The sequence below is a fragment of the Tachypleus tridentatus genome, chromosome 13, assembly GCF_004210375.1.
Source record: "Tachypleus tridentatus isolate NWPU-2018 chromosome 13, ASM421037v1, whole genome shotgun sequence".
NCBI classification, from domain to species: Eukaryota; Metazoa; Arthropoda; class Merostomata; order Xiphosura; family Limulidae; genus Tachypleus; species Tachypleus tridentatus.
The window spans coordinates 173,435,693-173,456,400 of record NC_134837.1 but is presented as its reverse complement, the minus strand read 5'-3'; the positions used below and the strand labels follow the sequence as shown (position 1 = coordinate 173,456,400).

The 20,708-nt window shown below is 35.4% G+C and overlaps 1 protein-coding gene across 4 annotated transcripts in view; it reads left to right on the top strand.

Moving 5' to 3' along the window:
* LOC143238147 (protein kinase C-binding protein NELL2a-like) overlaps positions 1 to 20,708 on the top strand; it is a 118,404-nt gene that overhangs the window by 39,669 nt on the left and 58,027 nt on the right. The window contains exon 1 of one of the 4 annotated variants that reach the window (XM_076478120.1): positions 16,954 to 18,484. The exons of the other annotated variants lie outside the window; for them this stretch is intronic. Coding sequence (XP_076334235.1) covers positions 18,430 to 18,484 — 55 coding nt within the window. The 5' untranslated portion in view covers positions 16,954 to 18,429. Of the gene's footprint in view, positions 1 to 16,953; positions 18,485 to 20,708 lie in introns of those variants that run through there. 4 annotated transcript variants of the gene reach the window in all.

Genomic DNA, 20,708 nt, shown 5'->3' with positions numbered 1-20,708 from the left:
AGCTAGAAACTGGGTTTTTATTTTTATTCCGAAACTTCCTTAAATCACAGATCATTTTCTGATTTTCTTCTGATCTTTAATACCGAAATTCAGAGCTAAAGAACCAAAACTGTCAACAGTCATCAGCGAAGCATTACCATAGTGATGAAATGTATATTCTGTAAAGGCATAAAATAATTATACACATTAAATGAAAAGAATGGCAAAGTGTTTTCTTATAACAACACTTTTGCATTGTACTCTACACAAAAATCAAACAAACTTTCTACTACTGTACGAGGCCAAGCGGCATTAATGGGTTTTGAATTTAACCAAACGAGTCTTCTGAACAAATTAGGCTTCTATGTAATCTTTTCTTCACTGAAATTCACATTTCGGTGAAGAAAAGAAATTGACAAATAACTAATCTCCTACTATGGGGAAATATCCCAAATTATTTCGAAATATTTTAATTTAACAGAGGTTTAGGTTAATGGAATAGTAAACAGGTCATTTTTAGAACAAGGTAAATCTTTCTTTTGAAAATAATGAGTTTTGACCCTGCTGAACAATCAACTTTGAATATCTACAGAAGATCATATAAGGAAAAGTTGGCCGATTTTATACTGAGCAATTTTCTGTTGACACGTACAAATTTGTTATGCGCAGGAGATCAAGATTTTGGGTAGAAATGTTATTATTTCATTTTTTTAACGTTATACCTTCAACGTATATTTGTAACTTTTATTTTATAGCGGCAAATAAATTTGTAGAAGTTACATAAACATATTGCATGATAGCATCCTGTAGCGTGAATATAGTGCATATAGGCGTAGGCCTATAGCAACATCGTATAACGTGACTACAGTACATACGTGCGTAGGTCTACAGCAGCATCATGTAGTATGACTGTAATATTTACAGACATAAATATGGCCGTCAGAAAGCTTACTTTTTAATGATATATGCAATAGGCTAAACATAGGTGTGTCGGGCTAAAGATTTTATTTGCAGTAGGTGTCTGTGACTTGTTGGCGATAAATTCGATAATAAACGAACAGCATACACTCCACTTTCAAATATACACACATATGTGTATGTATTCGAAATAAAATAAACACATGCACAAAAATTCTTTATACTATATAGATCGTAGTTTACTTTAAACACAGTACAGTTCTCTTGTTCTTGTCAAAGCCCACTTAGGCTTATTCAGTTGCTTTAGAATTCAAATGACAAGCCAAGCTATTTTTTCTATTATATTTATATATCACAGTATACACCCTTATATAATCAACGTACGCTGTCGCGTGAGTTCCTAGAATTGTATTTTGTATTTCCAATAATATTCTGCTTTTTACCTTTTTTTTCGTGCATCAAGATAATCGTCTGCTTTTTATCATATTTCACTTAGGCGAGTTCAGTTACTTTGACGATACAACTTATTCATCTTACCCTCTTCAAAATTGCTGCTCTCACTCTAATAGATCAGTTGTTAGGCCTTTAACTCCCACGTTGGTTAACTTTATGTTTATCTTTTTCTGAGCGAACTTGTCTTTCACGTGACTTTCGTCTGCTCATCGTTGTTTAAACGTCTATTGTTTGGATCTTCTAGAAATTTTTAAGTCTGATAGCAAAGGATTGCACACAATGTTTGATAGCTTCAACATCAAAAAATTACAAACACAAAATAAATCAGTTAATAATAATACTTAAACTAGAAAGTGTTTTATATATCTGACAATGGTCGTAGGCCTACGTCCATATGTACTATTATTACGCTTTAAAATGCTGCCACACATCATTAAATGTTATTCGAAGTTGTCAATAGTAGCAGAAGATATTTGTCATTTGTTACTACTAATTTGCAGGTAAAAGTGACCAGCAAATACGAATGGAACATGTCAGGAACTGGCAAAGGAGATATCTTAAATTTTGAAAAGTTTGTTTGTTTGTTTTTAGAATTTCACGCAAAGCTACACGAGGGCTATCTGCGCCAGCCGTCCCTAAGTTAGCAATGTAAGACTAGAGAGAAGGCAGCTAGTCATCACTACTCACCGTCAACTCTTGGACTACTCTTTTACCAACGAATAGTGGGATTTACCGTAACATTATAACGCCCTCGTGTAGCTTTGCGCGAAATGCAAAAACGAACAAACAAAATAGGTCGATATCTGTTTATTTCTTCTTGATTTTCGAAGGTAAAATCTTGGCAAGTTTTGAACTTTTTAAGAACTCCATAATTCCAAGATTTATAAAAACATCATTTAACGTCCCATGCTGCCCTTGGAGTAGCCTCCTCCACTTTTGGTAATGGTTGATCTAATAGCCATGATCACGCACTGTTCAACAGTTTAATTGCTATTGCAACAAAAATTTGCAAAAGACAAGGTTAATCTTAGACAAATGATATAGATCCTCGGTGGTACAGCGGTAAGTGTATAGACGTACAATGCTAGAATATGGCCGCCACTCTCCACTGTAGACACAGTCTATAGCCCGGTGTAATTTTTTCCTAAAACAAAACCAGCAAATAAACACGCACGATGACAGTCTTTCCATAAACACTTCAGTACTTGGTATACTGTTCGAAGTCGGTTACCAAGGCCATATTTAAACAGATTAATTAAAGATATAAAAGCTCAATGAACCCATCAGTTCAGAAACTATAAGCGAGTACAACATAACGCCATTTTCAGACTAGAATGCTCTTTGTCAAAGCACCAGAAGATATACCTGATTTAATCGCGATGGCATTTTAGACGATTTATTACCGTAGTCTTTGCTTTTACATGTTAAAGCAGTACATCAGATTGGGTTGGGTGTGGTTTTCGAGCTTATATATGTATGTATGTTGCTTGGACTTGACATCTTGCATCGGTGATAATCCATATTCTTTTGCTTCTACAACATAATTAAGTACAAAGATATCTAAGTCTTAGAGATTCTTAATGCCCGAACTGAACACGTCTTTATGATTTAAATGTGCGAATATTTTGCAGTGGAAAAAGCTGTTACATGCCCTCCATAAAACTGATAAAATTTCGATGTATTACACCATTTCTATACTAAACGCCAAATAGTGTCAAAATGTAGTTTTGATACATATCGTTCCACTAGTCTTTATATGGATTCTTGGCGTGTGGCTTGCTGCTTTGCATATTCAAGATAGTTTAAAATAAAATGTTTCACTCTGTATTTGTTTTTATTTATTTTATTATTTACATATATTTGTTTTACTTTTATACCCAATTTATTGTTTAAAATATTATCTTCGGTATTAAAGAACAATTAAAATATTTTAAAAGTAATAGATAACTTGCAGTTGCACGTGTAAATACGAAAATAACTTATTTACGAATATAAAACAAATAATATATTAGTACTGAAAAGCGAATATGATAAAATTGATTGTGTCAAGTGAATGGGTGGTTTTGCAAGAATAAAAATGGTTTAATCCTTATTTTATTGGTTGAATGCTGAGTTTTTCAGTTCTTTAAAAACACGTTAAGTAAGGACTTCTCATATTTGTTACAATTTCATGTTTTTGACTTTGCCTAGTGCTGCCTAAAAGAGTAAATTATGGCTTACTGTTGTTTTATTTTCTGTGATTATTTATCACCATAAGACTCGCGACAGGATAAAATAATTTCATCTATTTGAACGCGAAATTTGACTGCGTAATGTTCTGTGTGTTTTTGTTTACTTGAGTAATAAATACTTCGATATTATTCACACAGTTTAACGAACTTTACTTGCTTTCTAATCAGTATTCTGCCTGCCCTATAAATCCTACCATTCCCCCTCTTATTGCAAAACTAACTTGCCTGTACTTATTTCCATATCTAAGTTTTCACAAATCTAAGACCACCAGGATATTCTCAAGAGACACGTTTTGTGAGAATAAAAAATATTTTCATAATGAGATTTGTAAATGTTAAAGTTATATACAGTAGCAGTCAATACATGTATCTATATATAGTCTATACTGTTACCTACTTAGTAGTTTCATTTTCCAATAACATATATATAGTCAAAACTGCAATACTTTTACCCACTTTAATACTTCCTTTTTTCAATAAAGTATTTTTTTTTATAATCACTGAAACTTTATTTATTGAGAAACAAAAATTACAACAGATAATAAAAATTATTTTATGTTTTGCTTCAATGCTCAAACCCCTCCAATAATTTAGGTTATTTGATCAACGATAGTACTGGGAAGTACACATCAAGATTAAATGTAGCTAATAAAGCTTAGATAGTTTTGGCGGGAAATCGATTATTATGGGATGTTATTCAAATACGATGTTTATTAAATAAGGTGGCTCGATAAAATTGTGCTTAGAAAATAGAAGCAAAATATAGATATTTCGTGTGTTTTTTAACTAGGTTAATTATTAACTAGTTATTATCGTAAATAAATTTGAGATTGGATGAATTTAAAGTATAAAGTTGTTAACGCTACATATATCATAAAGTGGATTTTTTGTTGTTTTGTATATATTCATAAACAAGAACGTTTAAATATATTAGATATTTGAGTATGTGATTTCTATACTCTCACATCACGAAAGTATAGGTTTGTGCCGTGTATTGTTGATGGGCTGGGTATGTTAGACATGGGTGTGTGATAACACTCTAACTGAGAAGCAAAACAACATGAAGGAGGGGGGGGGTGTAAGGGAACCAACATGCCCGTCACTAATATCATTTCCATCAGTCTTTTTCGAGTTAAACACGATCATTATCTATGCCCAGTGTCCAGATCCGTACAATGCCAAAGGAAGGAAACGCTTGTCGGCAGCTGGAAGCCAAATCACAGGCAACGTTTGCTACTATGATGCATTTCCACGAAGTGGTCGATTAGCCTTTGTTTTTGGTTTTCGCTATATTTCACAAGAAACAGATGCCCAGTTGCAGCTGACGGTACCATTATTACTTTGTTTTATAGAAATATTTTAAAACTGAAAGTGTGATGATACAACTGAATAAGGGCAGTAGAATGAACGTATGAAGGCGATCAATACAGCTGCTTGGCCTTATGCAAAGCGCCTTTGTTTCCCAACTAAATTAATGATCAATATCTATTGACAAAAGAAGAAAAAAACTATTTGGATTAGATTAAGCTAATATCCCTTTCTTCTGTGGTCTTTTCTTAAGTTAAATTAACACCCAATTATTATTTTTTTTACAAGTATGTTAAGAAAAGAGATTCACTGATAACTAAAATACTTTAAACTCTCAAACATCTGATTGGATGGAGTGGAAAACTAAGAATTACAAGCAAAACTATCTCATTTGTGTTTTTTGTAATAATTTGAGGGTGTTTCTTGAAAAGTAATGCCATTGCTAGTTTATAAATCGCCCCTGAATCTAAGTCCAAGGGAAAATCTTGTACGGTTGCATCAACTTTGTCCGAAACGCTAATTTAAAATGCCAGATTAAGATAGTTTGTTTTGAATTTCGCGCAAAACTACTCGAGGACTATCTGCGCTAGTCGTCCCTAATTTAGCAGTGTAAGACTAGAGGGAAGGTAGGTAATCATAACCACCCACCGCCAATTCTTGGGCTACTCTTTTATTAATAAAGAATAGTGGGATTGACCGTCACATTATAACGCCCCCAAGGCTGAAAGGGCGAGCATGCTTGGTGTGACGGGTATTCGAACCCGCGACCTTCAGATTACGAGTCGAGTATCTTAACCACTTGGTCATGCCGGGGTGCTAGATTAAGAGTGCAAAGACGTGACTCTTTCTTAAAGTTATAACATACCAGTTAGACATTTAATCTGTCTTTAGCATAACTGTTAAAGAGTAATATCACTAAACTACCCGTCAATTCTAAATATAACCGATTTGAAAGTTAAAAATATACTATCTGAAATGTCATTTTATTATAGGATCTTCAGAAAACATATTTTTAATATCGAAGAAGACTCAAGTAGTTAGTTACCTAACAGGTGTCATCCTAGACCACTTAACTGATGCACATTCTAAACTAAATGACTTAACTTTTACACTCGGTGTAATTTACATTTGGTAAACATGACTCTAACAGTGACTTTATACCTTTTTATCATACTACAGAATATCTAGTATTATCTCAACAGTAATATTTTTACAAAATTAAGAATGTCGAACAAGAGTGGTCCAGTTATGTGTAGACGCAGCTCTTAAATAAGCCCCTTCACAACTTCAGTGGACTTCAATATTATAGAGTGAGAGGGTATTGAGGTTTTCTATAAAATCTATGTTTCGTCTTTATGATTAAGCTCTTGAACTCGAGAACCTTTGAACCCTTTGTCTGTCACTTTAAAGTTAGACAGTCCAATGCAGCTTCTCGTAAAAATTCAGCAAACAAACAAAGTGTTCCGTTTAACTCATTGTGAAATATTTCCAAACTTGGCGACACCTACTCCTTGCTTTCTATTTGTTGTTGTTTTTTGCGAAATCCACTTACGATTCACAGCGACACCTATCATTTCTGGTTTTGTTAATATTAAGGTGTAATACCTTAAGCCATTAATAAAGCAGTCAGTGAGCATTTGAATATAACGAGTGAGTTATTCAAGTTAATCATTAACTGAAAAATAAAAAATCATGGACATCTTAACGTTTATATTTGTTTCGTATAATATCGTAAAGAAACACAAGGGCTATACCTAATTGTGAACTGATATATTAGATGTAAAGCAGGTAGCCAATAGCACCTACCGCTAATTCTTAGATTATTCGTATCTGATTCAGTAGTTGGATTTTACCTCATCTTATAACGCACTCGCGACCCCTTAGTACGATGTGCAACTCTGTAGCAACAGGAGCGAACAAAACAATGGACGTCGAGATTTACATAAGCACACAGTAATCATTAGGCCTCGTCCGGTCTAAACATTTTCGATTTACTATTGTAAGTAAAAATAAAATCGTTAATCAATATCACAGAAGCTGGTTTCGTTTGGTTTTTGAATTTCATGCAAAGCTACACGAGGGTTATCTACGCTAGTCATCCCTAATTTAGCAGTGTAAGACGAGAGGGAAGGCAGCTAGTCATCGCCACCCACCGATAACGTTTGGGCTACTCTTTTATCAACGAATCGTGTGATAGGCCGTAACATTATAGCGCACCTACTGCTGAAAGGGCGAGTATATATGGTGCGACGGGGATTCCAACGCGCGACCCTCAAATTACATTCGAGAGCCTTAACCACCTGGCCATGTCGGACCATCATAGGAACTACTTGGCCGACTTTAATGTAAATATGCGGAATAAATAAGTAAATAGCTAAAGCATCATATTTGTGAATAGATTAAGAAGCACTTCTAACATTAAACCTTTAAATAGATATTAAATATTTTTACCTCATTTTAAAACTTTTAGTATTGCCTCGTGCCATCTTCACAGCACAAAAACAACATAAAACTCATTACATATTTAAGAGTAGCCATATAAAATATCCATATTATTTATGTATTTTTTAAAGTGTGTTCTAGCCAGTCGTCAGCGTAGATTATCTGCTGTTTACGTTGGTGGAAAACAAAAACAATTGTCTAGTTTACCCTCCACTTACTTAAAATTCTCGTGAACGGTAACATTTTGCTGCCAGGAATAAAAACAAAACAATAGTAAAATACCTTTAAGGGTGGCAATGTCTTAGATTGAGCCAGAAGTTGGTAGTAACACCGGTTAACACTCTCATTCTACGCTGAACTACGCGAAATGAACTTTGGGAACGAGGGTGACCAGACAAGGTTTGTTTATGTGTTTGTTTTTTGATTTTCGCGCAAGTTACACGAGGGCTATCTGCTCTAGCTGTCCCTAATTTAGGAGTGTAAGACTAGAGGGAAGGCAGCTAGTCATCACCACCTACCGCCAATTCTTGGGCTACTCTTTTATTAATAAAGAATAGTGGGATTGATTGTAACTTTATAACGCTCTCACGGCTGAAAGGGAGAGCATGTTTGGTGTGACGGGATGACCAAACTTGGAGGTAAAAGTATTTTTTATTTATACTAATCGACGTTCTTTTTCATTCAACGCTGATATAACATGTGTTCAGTAACAAATATTTACTTAAAGGCAAAAAGCACAAAGTATCTACCTAAGTAGATGGCCCGGCATGGCCAGGTGGTTAAGATGCTCGACCAAACATGCTCGTCCTTTCAGCAGTAGGGTATTATAATGTTACGATCTATCCCACTATTCGTTGGTAAATAGAGTAGCCCAAGAGTTGGCGGTGGGTGGTGATGACTAGCTGCCTTCCCTCTAGTCTTACACTGCTAAATTAGGAACTACTAGCGCAGATAGCCCTCTTGTAGCTTCTCGTGAAATTCAAAACTAAACAAAACACAATTTACACTAGTCAACTCCATAGCCTAAATAAACAAAGTTTCTCCACAACCAGAAAAGTTTACTAGAGATTGTCGAGGGATAAGAGCTAAGACTTATGAAAGAAGAGAGTAAGGACTTGTCTTATAAAGGTAAAAGAAGGGATAGTGGTAAGTACTTGTAAAGATGGTGTAAAAACTTTTCAAGAGCAAGGAAGGGGGAAGAGTGTTCAAGATATTTGGGGTCAAATCTTATCAAAGGAAAAAGGAAGAACTTTTCAAAATAGAGAGTGTAAATTATTTTTAAAAGCAAGAAGGAGAATATTTATCAAAGTTGTTGGTGTAAAACCTGGCGAGGGAAAAGGATGAAGATTTATCACGGAAAATGGTGTAAAATCTGTCAAGGGGAAATGACGAATATTTATCAAGGCAGATGGTGTAAAGCCTGTCAAGTGGAAATGATGAAGATTTATCAAAATAGATGGTGTAAAACTTGTCAAGGGGAAATGATGAAGATTTATCAAAGTAGATGATGTAAATGCTTGTCAAAAACGAGAAGTGGGAGAGTTGTCAAGGAAGATGGGTGAAGATTTGTTGAAGTAGAAAGCATAAATATTTGTCAATGGAAAGAGATGGGAGAATTTCTCAAGGCAGATGGTTGAAGATTTGTTGAAGTAGAAAGCATAAATAGTTGTCAATGGAAAGAGATGGGAGAATTTGTCAAGGCAGATGGGTGAAGATTTGTTGAAGTAAAAAGCATAAATATTTGTCAATGGAAAGAGATGGGAGAATTTGTCAAGGCAGATGGGATAAAGTCTTGTCAAGGTAGAAGAGATAGACAGACTTGCCAAAGTAGATAAGATAAAGACTTATCAAGTGTGATTATTAAGTTAGGATTTATTTATGTAGTTATAAGAAACCCAAATTTTTTATCATACAACGTATTATAAATATTAATGTTTTACTTCAGCGCATTCTGTATATTTATTTCATCTGCTCCACTTTTAAAGGGAAACTATATATTCACTTTTGTATATTGTTTGTTCTCCTTGTCATATGTTGGCAGACAGCTGATAATGGAACTTGTAGATTTTAAATGTCCTTTGATCAAATTCGTTTACAGTTGTTGTCACGACACTCTTGTTTTTACATAAAGACTCCTGTTTTCACTAGAGGAAAATATTCGTTTAATATCTTAACAAAACACCACGAAAATAAAGCTTTACGTCTGTTTCGAACATGCAAGAAATGGAATCTAAACCTTAGAACCCTTAATCTTCAGTTCCTAACCACTGAAGCAAGGTCTCGTAATCTCCAACCCTCAAACCAAAAACCGTCAGCTTCAAGGTTCTGTCCTTATCACTGATACCAGCGACTTCTTTTGGACAAATAATTAAATAACTTACTATGCAACTCGGCATAATGAATGTTTAAATACAAAATTCTGTCTCCTGGAATAATCTTCTTACAAAATTGATCCATCGTCTTAACGTTGCAACCAACGTTCGACTTGAACCTGTTAAAGACGTCAGACTCAGCAAATACACTCTTCAATGGATTAGACCCTGACAGATTCATGTTTAACGTAAGTGATGTTAAACTGATAAAATGTTTTAAAACGTCAGCTAAACTTTCAAATTTCTCTTCACCTCCTAATTTGCTTCATCTTTGCAAATGCTTTAAAAGCTTTAGCTACTTATGAAACGTGATAGTCTCAAAAAATAATACCAGAAACATTATCCTGTTACATCTGTAACTCCTGTTAAAATAATAATAGTAATGGTATTATTCAACCTGACAGATCTCGATATTCAAAACAAATGTAACTTTACTTTGAAAATAAAGCTTGTAATTCATGGTAGAACTAATTTAAAACCTTTAGATGGTGGTATGCTAATTTCTGTCGTCTATTATATCCTTTCTTCTTTAAGCACCGTCGTATTGTACAGTTTAACTAAACACCAGTAACGGGTTCACTGATTAGAAGCTCACAAAGTTTTTAGGTCCAATTTAAAATATTTAACATTCAACAAATTTGTAGTTAAAACTATATTTTTTTATCATGGGTGTGAAATCCTCTGTTTTTCTAATGCTAACCACTAAGTAATGATTACTTTGGTTTCACATTACTTTTCCCAGCATCCATTTGAGAAAACTTTTGTTCTGTGTTCTGCCCATCACGGGTATCGGAACCCAGTTTTAAGCAATGTAAGTTCGCATACATTTCGCTGTGATGGTGGTGGGGCGTCTTGTAAGTATTAGGAGTTTACAAACTGGTTTTAACTGACAACTAAGAATGGACGTCTCTCCGTCTTTAACAGTCAACTGTATAGCCAGATAGGAGTAGCTATCTATTTTCTTGTCACCTGGCTAAAAGGTGACCCGCTGAAATCATGTCAACTATTTACAAAAGAAATGTCGATGGCACTCGTTTTTTTTAGCTTCTTCGTAGTAATGAACTAATTTTCTGGAACATTTAAGCGCCCAATACTTCTGTGTAAAAGTTCATTTATAACATTCAAGACAAGGTAAATTATCTCTTCTAAATTTTCAGGTTAATCAACTGAATAACTGTTCACTGGATTGTGCACTCGCTATGACCTTTGTACACCTGTCAGATTCTTTTAAGTTTAATTTTTCACTAAACTTCCTAAACAAGACATGTAAAGTTTGTTGTCACTGTTTCTTTTTTTTACTTTGAAGCCTCGTTTTTACAACAGAAATCGGATATTTATAACCTGTTACGCTTCTCTTATTTATATGCCTTAAGGTGGCTCAATTGTAAGTCTGAGTGAGAACTTCTAACACTAAAAATTGCTTTTCATTTCTACTTTGGACAGTTTGTTTGTTTTTTAATTTCGCGCAAAGCTACACGAGAGCTACCTGTGGTAGCCGTCCCTAATTTAGCAGTGTAAGACTAGAGGGAAGGCAGCTAGTCATAACTGCCAACTCTTGGGCTACTCTTTTACCAACGAATAGTGGGATTTACCGTCACATTATAACGCCCCCCACGGCTGAAAGGGGCGAACATGCTTGGTGTGACGAAGATTCGAATCCGCAACCCTCGGATTACGAGTCGAGTGTCTTAACCCACCCGGCCATGCCGGGCCGCATTGGACAGAGCATAGATAGTTCATTGTGTAGCTATGCTCATAAAAAAACAACGTTTTTGCTGTGTGTGCGAATAGTTTGTTAGTTTATTATTTATTAACCACAAAGCTTCACAATATGCTATCTTTACTTTGCTCACTGCAGGGTCAATTTTCTTATTTTAGCGTTATTAACCTTCGACCCATCAAATACATTAAATAAGCATACAAACGTGAAAGAAAAATATTTTTCAACTATTTTATTTCAAGTACAAATCTATTCCTAAAACAACAAAAATGTACTGTTCTTATTTAAATCAGTATGAATTGTCAGGTGTTGTTGTTTTATTTCAATATATTTCTTTTTTTTTTTAATGTGTTCCGATATTATTTAGAAACTGTACTGTTGTATAAGTTTTGTATCATTCTCGATGTACATTGTTAGAGGTCGCTGAACATAAACTTCAATAGTTCCAAAATGTCCCTACCTTTAACATACTTACGTTTGTTGACATATATAGTACTCCTGTTTCTAATTACACTTATTCAATTTTTTGTGAGGTGGTAAGTTTATTGTAGCAAGTCGGGCATCTAATACTAAAATTTCCATATGTGGATGATTTAGCCTTTCCTATAGTAAATATAATACGTAGTAAAATTTATTAATAATAAATTACAAAATGAAGGTTTTGCGTTACCCATTGTGAAAACACCAGTGCAGAAAAAAAAAACTGTTTTAATTTGTACTTTCTACCAAACGTGTGCACGAAGAAACTTATAAAAAGTGAGAATTCAGTAGAAAATCCTACCGTTAAATCAAAAACATCGTAGGCCTGGCACGGCCAGGTGGGTTAAGGCGTTCGACTCGTAATTTAAGGGTCACGAGTTCGAATCCCCGTCGCACCAAACATGCTCGCCCTTTCAGCCGTGGAGGTGTTATAATGTGCGGTCAATCCCACTATTCGTTGGTAAAAAAGTAGCCCAAGAGTTGACGGTGGGTTTTGATGACTAGCTGCCTTCCCTCTAGTCTTATACTGCAAAATCAAATGACGACTAGCGCAGATAGCCCTTGAGTAGCTTTGCGCGAAATTCAAAACAAACAAACAAAAAAACACATCCTCTGCATGACTCTATTTATCGTTTAAGGTGCCCTGTACAAGATATAAATTCTGCGCGCCTTCTAAAAAAAATTAATGTATCTAATTTTTGATGTGAGAAAAGTCCGTAGCTTTAACACAAAATGATAAAAAAAAACCATAACCTTTCTTCTCCAGTAGGAAACTAATGATTTAGAAGATACTATATTATATATTTTTATTAACTGTACATGATACCTACATATGTACACATTAGTTAATCAGTGCCAACCTATAGATGCCCCCTAGGGGTCAGCGTTATGTGTGCTGCATACGGCCCTAGCCCTTAATTAAATTTGTCTTCGCAGTTGATATGGTTTTCAAATTTATTTATTGTAATATAAAGTTACTGCTACTCCAACAGCGTTATCCCCGTATTCAAGTTCAGTTGCGGGTACTCATGTAATGGATTTTGAATGCATCAGTGAAAATCAATTTCAGGAACGAGCAACCAAGCGCTTGTTGGTTTTATAGCTGGTTGTGGTGACAGGACAAAAATAAGTATAACGTCATAGCTGTGCGTATGGGCGTCCATGGCGGGAGCAAGGGGCGTTTGCCTCCCTGAAAAACGAGAAATGTATTTTCATTTATTCATTTAGTATATACAAACCTAGGGTACGTTTTATATCCCACTTTATAGCCTGCACCCTGAGGATCTTTTCAATTAGTGTAGCGTTTTTGTTTTTATTTTTGTTTGTGTTTGTTTTTGTTGGTAACAAAGTATTCTATATATATATCCTTGATTTAAACTTGACCCCTTCTCCGGAAGAAATTTCTGTGAATATTCATGGATGGGCATCTTCAGATACGACATATATTTAGCAAATTGTGATAATAAATATTATCTTTTAAGTCTTTAATAACCAATAGTGTAATTCTAACGTAGTTCACCATTATTAAGAAAGCTCTAGTTGTTTTCATGCGCATTAAAAGAACATGTTATGAACGTGAATGCACACTGGAAGAGTGCTTTCACTCGCAAGCTCTTAGAATTACTAATGTCGCATTCTTCCGTTGTCGTTGTGGTTACTACTTATTATTAATTGTAGTAAAGATAATTCAAGTAATAATAAATAACTAATGTTAAAAATAAATAGCTAAATAACATTATGCTGTCAGACCTTACCGTAATGGCCCGGCATTCCCGGGTGGTTAAGGCACTCGACTCGTAATCCGAAGGTCGCGGGTTCGAATTCCCGTCACACCAAACATCCTCACCCTTTCAACCGTGGGTGCGTCATAATGTGACGGTCAATTCAACTATTCGTTGGTAAAAGAATAGCCCAAGAGTTGCGGTAGGTGGTGATGACAAGCTGCCTTTCCTCTATTCTTACACTACTAAATTAGGGACAGCTAGCGCAGATAGCCCTTCTGTAGCTTTGCACGAAATTCAAAACAAACCAAACATTACCGTAATTCTGATTTGAAAATTCTTAAATTAAATTGATAGCAACTACAATTAACATATTTAATCTGGTTCACACCGTAACAGCTGTTGTTCATGAAACTAATAATTTGATGAGTTCTCGCAGTGAATGAAAAGCATCGTCGACATTGGATATGACAGATATGATGTCGATATAAAGATAATAGTACTGTCTGTTGTGTGTGCTCATGTACCTACTGGATGGATCTTCACCAATGGTATAATAGTAGTGTTGATGTTACTGTTGTGTGCTCATGTACCTACTGGATGGATCTTCACCAGTGTTGATGTAAAAATAATAGTACTGTCTGTTGTGCTCATGTACCTCATGTACCTACTGGATGGATCTTCACCAGTGTTGATGTAAAAATAATAGTACTGTCTGTTGTGTGCTCATGTACCTACTGGATGGATCTTCACCAGTGTTGATATAAAAATAATAGTACTGTCTGTTGTGTACTTATGTACCTACTGGATGGATCTTCACCAGTGTTGATGTAAAAATAATAGTACTGTCTGTTGTGTGCTCATGTACCTACTGGATGGATCTTCACCAGTGTTGATATAAAAATAATAGTACTGTCTGTTGTGTGCTCATGTACCTACTGGATGGATCTTCACCAGTGTTGATATAAAAATAATAGTACTGTCTGTTGTGTGCTCATGTACCTACTGGATGGATCTTCACCAGTGTTGATATAAAAATAATAGTACTGTTTGTTGTGTGCTCATGTACCTACTGGATGGATCTTCACCAGTGTTGATATAAAAATAAAAATAATAGTACTGTCTGTCGTGTGCTCATGTACCTACTGGATGGATCTTCACCAGTGTTGATGTAAAAATAATAGTACTGTCTGTTGTGTGCTCATGTACCTACTGGATGGATCTTCACCAGTGTTGATGTAAATGTTCGTTCGGTCAATGCGAGTGTACATAGAAATTTTAACATTTTGTTTTGCGGCTTTTATCTACGTTCTTAACCAAAACTACGTTGCCTGTTGACGTATCTTCTCCAAATTTGGCATGAAGGTTTGCTTGATCCATGCAATAATACAGGCAAACACATTTCGTGTTTTGGGGATTTTATGGGCGTTTTTTTCCTATTACATATGAGGGAAGCAACTTTTCATATTCTAAGATAACCTTTCATTAATCATGAATTTACATTAACCTCCGTCCAGGAGACGGGTATTCCAGCTAGTAGTTAATATATTCGTACATATTATTTTAAAGCAGGGTCCATGCTTTCCTGAAATGGCGTTGCCTCCATACCACCGGAAAAACGCTGTCCTTTACTCATATTTTTGCGTCTCTATCCAAAATAAAACTGTTATTATTATACTACTGAAAGCATAAACTTTGTACATTTTCCGCCAGATCATCTTGGGTTCCTTGTTTTTAATATGCGAGTTTTACACAATGAATATTTTTTCACTTAACTTACCCTTAATATCAAACTATTGTATATGTCGATAAATGTATTTAAAGTCATTGAAAGAAAACATTCAAATAAACGTGTGCATATATATATCTCCAGATGTTAATAATTATATTTAATATTTCCAAGCAAGCATAAGGCTTGCTTAAAGTTTAATTGGAACCATGCTAACTCCGTTATGTGTTTCCACCTACACCCCAATCGAGAAAAGCTAGAGTGGGCCTGAAAGGAAATATTTAACAGTAGTTCAATTTAAAAAAGAAACACCCATGGCCAGGTTAAAAACAGGAGCTTTTAGAAGCACAGGCGAGGTGAAAGCATCGCTTAATCTGGCATCACTGCAGCCACCTTTTTTCAACCAACCCCTACGTAAATACATACAGTTTGGCTCCAGGCAAGTGCCCAAGACAGAAAGATATAGGTTCGTAGCCTAATCTCTTTTGTGTGTGTGTGTGTGTGTGAATCAATCAAACGAATGGGGCCCAGCATGGCCAGGTGGTTAAGGTACATGACCCGTAATATGAGGGTCGCGGGTTCGAATCCCCGTCACAACAAACATGCTCGCCCTTTTAGCCGTGGGGACGTTATAATATGACAGTCAATCTCACTATCCGGTGGTAAAGGAGTAGTCCAAGAGTTGACGGTGGGTGGTGATGACTAGCTGCCTTCCCTCTAGTCTTACACTGCTAAATTAGGGACGGCTAGCGCAGATAACCCTCGTTTAGCTTTGCGCGAAATTCAAAAACAAACAAACAAGCAAATAAAGACCGTTATCTTTTTCGGTGAGCATCCATATGAGAACCCATGATACGTTGAATAATAACACTGGTTCGATCATCGGGTGATTACACGTTAACATCTGTTGTGTTATCTGAATATACATTTTGAATAAACACTGTTGTCGTCTTGAATACAAAGAACCCAGATGTTTGATTTACATTTTTGCACTTATGTTCGTATATCTTCCATTAAACACAGAATGCAAATATTACTACACTGTACAAGGGCACTAACTCCAATATTAAAGACACATTGTGAGTGTTGCTACACTGTAGAAGACAGTAACTCCAACATTAAAGGTATCATTCGAGTGTAGAAGACAGTAACTCCAATGTTAAAGATACAATACTTGTGTTACCACATTCTACAAGACTAGTAACTCCGACATTAAATATACAACGCTAGTGTTACCACACTGTACAAGACCAATAACTACAACATTAAAGATACAACGCTAGTGTTACCACATTCTACAAGACCAATAACTCCAATTCTACTTGGATTAAACTGAGTGCTTTTTTACCACTACCAGCGAAAACGCCAACAACAAAAATGCGACTGAAATTTTAACAGTTCTCGTTAGTAGAACAGTTTCTCGTCTTGACCCAGTCCCACATAGCACGCTGACTTTTCCAGACGGAAACGGTTGAGATATACAGACAGCCCATACTAACCTGTTAAACGACTTCTCTATATTTATGCATTACGTCAGACGCCACTAGCACCACCTGCCTAGTTATAGGGAGATGTATTTGTGTGTATATGTTTTCCTTATAGCAAAGCCACATCGGGCTATCTGCTGAGTTCACCGAGAGGAATCGACCCCTGATATTAGCGTTGTAAATCCATAGACTTACCGCTATACCAGCGGGGGACTATATGGAGATGCCTTACGATAAAATCTCTCAGAAGAAAATATTATGTGTTAATCACATTGCAAAAACTCGATTAAAAGGACTGGAGATATTTTAGCCGTTATAACTTTTGTCAACGTGCAACACGAATGTCATCACCTGAGAATGTTGTAGTTGTTTCCAAGGTCACAAAATACTGCTAGAACTTGGCCAAGCTGCACTTACCACGACTCACCTGTATTGTCGACAACGGCAATTGTAGATCAGCTTTTTTTCTTTATTGTGAAGGCTTTATTGTCGTGTTTTTCGAGTAAGTTGCTTCTTTTCACTTAATGAGTTTTGCAGAAGGCAGACCCTCTACAAGTCTTGTAATTTTATACTGGGTTTTGTTATAATTTCCAAAAGACAAAAAAATCTTGAATGAGTTCCCTGTGTTTGTTGAAAGAACCATGGAAAAGAATATATATTTCGTTAGCAATGGCGACTCTTTTTCTTAAACTTCAGTCCAAGTCCACTAAAGCTGATTATTTCTAACTGATCTCTTGGTTAGTAGACAATTCTGATTATACTGGCTTCGTTCTGTGAAGAAATGGGCCAATTCAAATGGACACTTGTGTGTTAAAAACAATTTACCTCTTGCTACAGATCAGAAAATGATTTGAACATACTTCTCTGTCGCCAGTCTGACGCGAGGCTAATATCCTAAATGATTCGAATGAAAGTTTCTCTGCGAAACCTGTCTTCGAGATTACCAGCGTGAGTTATTGGTTGTGATTACTTTACAAACTGCTAGAGGGATTGAACAAACACAGAGGAGCCGCTCTGGTCTAACACTGCCGCTTATCGATTGACTATACAATCTATCTAATCAGCGAGGGAATCGATCACCCTCATCATTCATAAGCTATGGTGCATAAATAACTTGTCATTAGAAAACCACACAAGCCTTGTTTCTGTTCTACTGTTCACGTCAGTTTTCGTATCAGTAGGTTGGTATACATCACTAAGGGCCAATGGGAATAAACTTTATCAAGTGGACACTGATTTTTATCATACTGGTAATACACATCAACTTTGTCAGTTCACACAGAAGCGGATTTTACTTTCGTGATGGCGGTCGCTTTGTTACATCTCTTGTTTTTAAGAATGTTTTATGCACGAACGAGGTGACTTTTAAAGCTGCCTTCAGGTAAGAGCACCAGTTCAAGCCATGACTGTTTCACAGACACGTTCTAGGTATAATCTGCTTAGGAACTTGGTTCCGTGACAACTAAGATAAGATTTCGTGCACAATGATGGATTATATGGTCGCATAGGGAATAACGTTATTGGTAAATCGCAGAATACTTCCAAAAACCTAACAAAGTAAAACTAATATTTAGCCGTTTTTCATCAGCATGCTAAAACCTGTTTGGATTTTGTGTAAGGCTTTCATCTCGATTTTCGTTTACGGTAAGTGCTAACTCGTATTCAGAAATAATCTCATTATTCTCGAATATAGTTTATTTTAAGATAACCGTATTAGTGTTTAGTTTTATATCTTTCAGAAAGTGTTGTTTCGTAATCAGTATACAATAAAATAATGCGCTTTTCTCCAGTTTTTTTCAACGTTTCTCTAACAACGCTCATCTTTTAGTTCGATATCAGCGTAAATAGAGTTAAAAAAACCGTGTTAGTTCTTGCTTAGAAGTAAAGATTGAAGTTTTGTTTGCTTGTTTTTTTTATGCGTAGGAAAAAGCTTTAGAGTTCATTACGTCTTAAAAAGACCACGATTGCAGAACTTGCGATCTTGATTTTAAAATAAGTTGTTTAGCCACTGGTCAACAACTGTAAACCGATTTTGTATGTAAGTTCTGTAGCCAAAGGTGTAATATTCACGTAAACGTGTTGCATGGGAAATAATTCCACTATTATGATACTGTGACACTCAAGCATACGTAAGCGTAATGCTTATGTCATTTATACCTAGATGTCAGTTAGTAAACTCTTTAATAAATCTTGACCTCAAGTTTATTTTTTAGAAAGAGTACATGGCTATTTTTACAGTACATTGTCATCATTACTTTCAAAAAGAGAGCAAAAACTTAAATCATTTTAACGTCTGCGGTTTCATAAAATCAATACAATAATCAGTAGTTTTAAGATGTTAACACCTGTTAAGTATTCCTCTGCAGGTATAGCGGTAAGTCTAAAATTAGAGGTTCAATTCCACTCGGTGGACTCAGCAGATAGCTTGATGTGGCTTTGCTATAAGAAAACACACACTATTAAATATTAGCTATTATATGAGGGGAAAAAACCAAAACACTTGGAAAGCATTATATTTGATGTTGATAAATGTGGTCTAGGTATCAACCTGTATTGCACAAAAGCTGCATTATACACTGAGAAATATTATCCCGATATCGGCTAATCTTTCAGAAATGTTTCGAGACGTGCTAGTCAGTACGTTCTTGATATTACACAGAGGTTTTAAAAAGACTACACTACGAACTGGTAAGCATATTCTAGATGTTAACCAATGTGTTGTCGATATTCGAGAATGTTTGAAATAGCCCTTCGACCGATGTTTTAGATATTTAAAATTTTTTCTCATTTACAGTACTTGCTTAATATAAGACAATAAGCGATATGATGATAAAGTTTACATAGGGTGTAAATGAAATGATTTCAAATATTACAAAATAACATACAGGTTGATAATAGATGTTTAAATATTTCACATGTTACAGACGTGGCTTAGCAGCGACATTATATATAGTATGCATCGTTGGAAATACGTTAGAATTTGGAACTCTTTTTCTCTTCCAAGATAACGGATGAGACAAATAATGTGTTTGTTTTTGTTTATGAACTATCAGATTGGTATAGGACTGTAGCAACAATCAAAATCAATTGAAATATTTTGTCACGTACGTGAAAACGTGTTAACTATATCGGTGAGTAATGCTTTTCACACGCGTTTACCATAACAAGGCACACTTAACAGGCTCACCCTTTCAGCCATGGGGGCATTATAATGTTACGATCAATCTCACGACTCGTTGGTAAAAGAGTAACCCAAGAGTTGGCGATGGGTGGTGATGACTAGCTGCCTTCCCTCGAGTCTAACACTACTAAATTAAGAACAGCTATCGCAGATAGCTTACGTGTAGCTTTGCACGAAATTCAAACCAAACCAAAACCATAACAAGGCACGTACAGAGTAATACTATCTCAATACGTAAAATATATAGAACTATATTTGAGGCATAATATTCGATAACTATTCTACAATACTTAACAAGCAGGCACCAAATGTATGAGATATTTTATAAACTTTTTATCCTTAGTTGTTCTCTGACCTAATTGTTTTTTTATGAATCTCTACAATCTAGTTGTTTAATTGAAAACAAACACTTTGAATCATTGTTTTCATGGCAATTTCGTTGTGCATATCGAGAATAATTAAACAGGAAAAGTCAAAATAAGTGATTAGTGAATGTACCTTCCTTGCACTGTTTTTCATGTAACGTTTTAACTATATACAAGGTAAAGGTACTTTGAATTACAATAAAAGCTAGTGGCAAATTATGGTAATGATTTATGTTGTTTTTTGAAACATTACGTTTTATGGCTACTTGTATGTGAACAACATTATCAAAAAATGTATAAATACAGTACGTTTATTAGCATA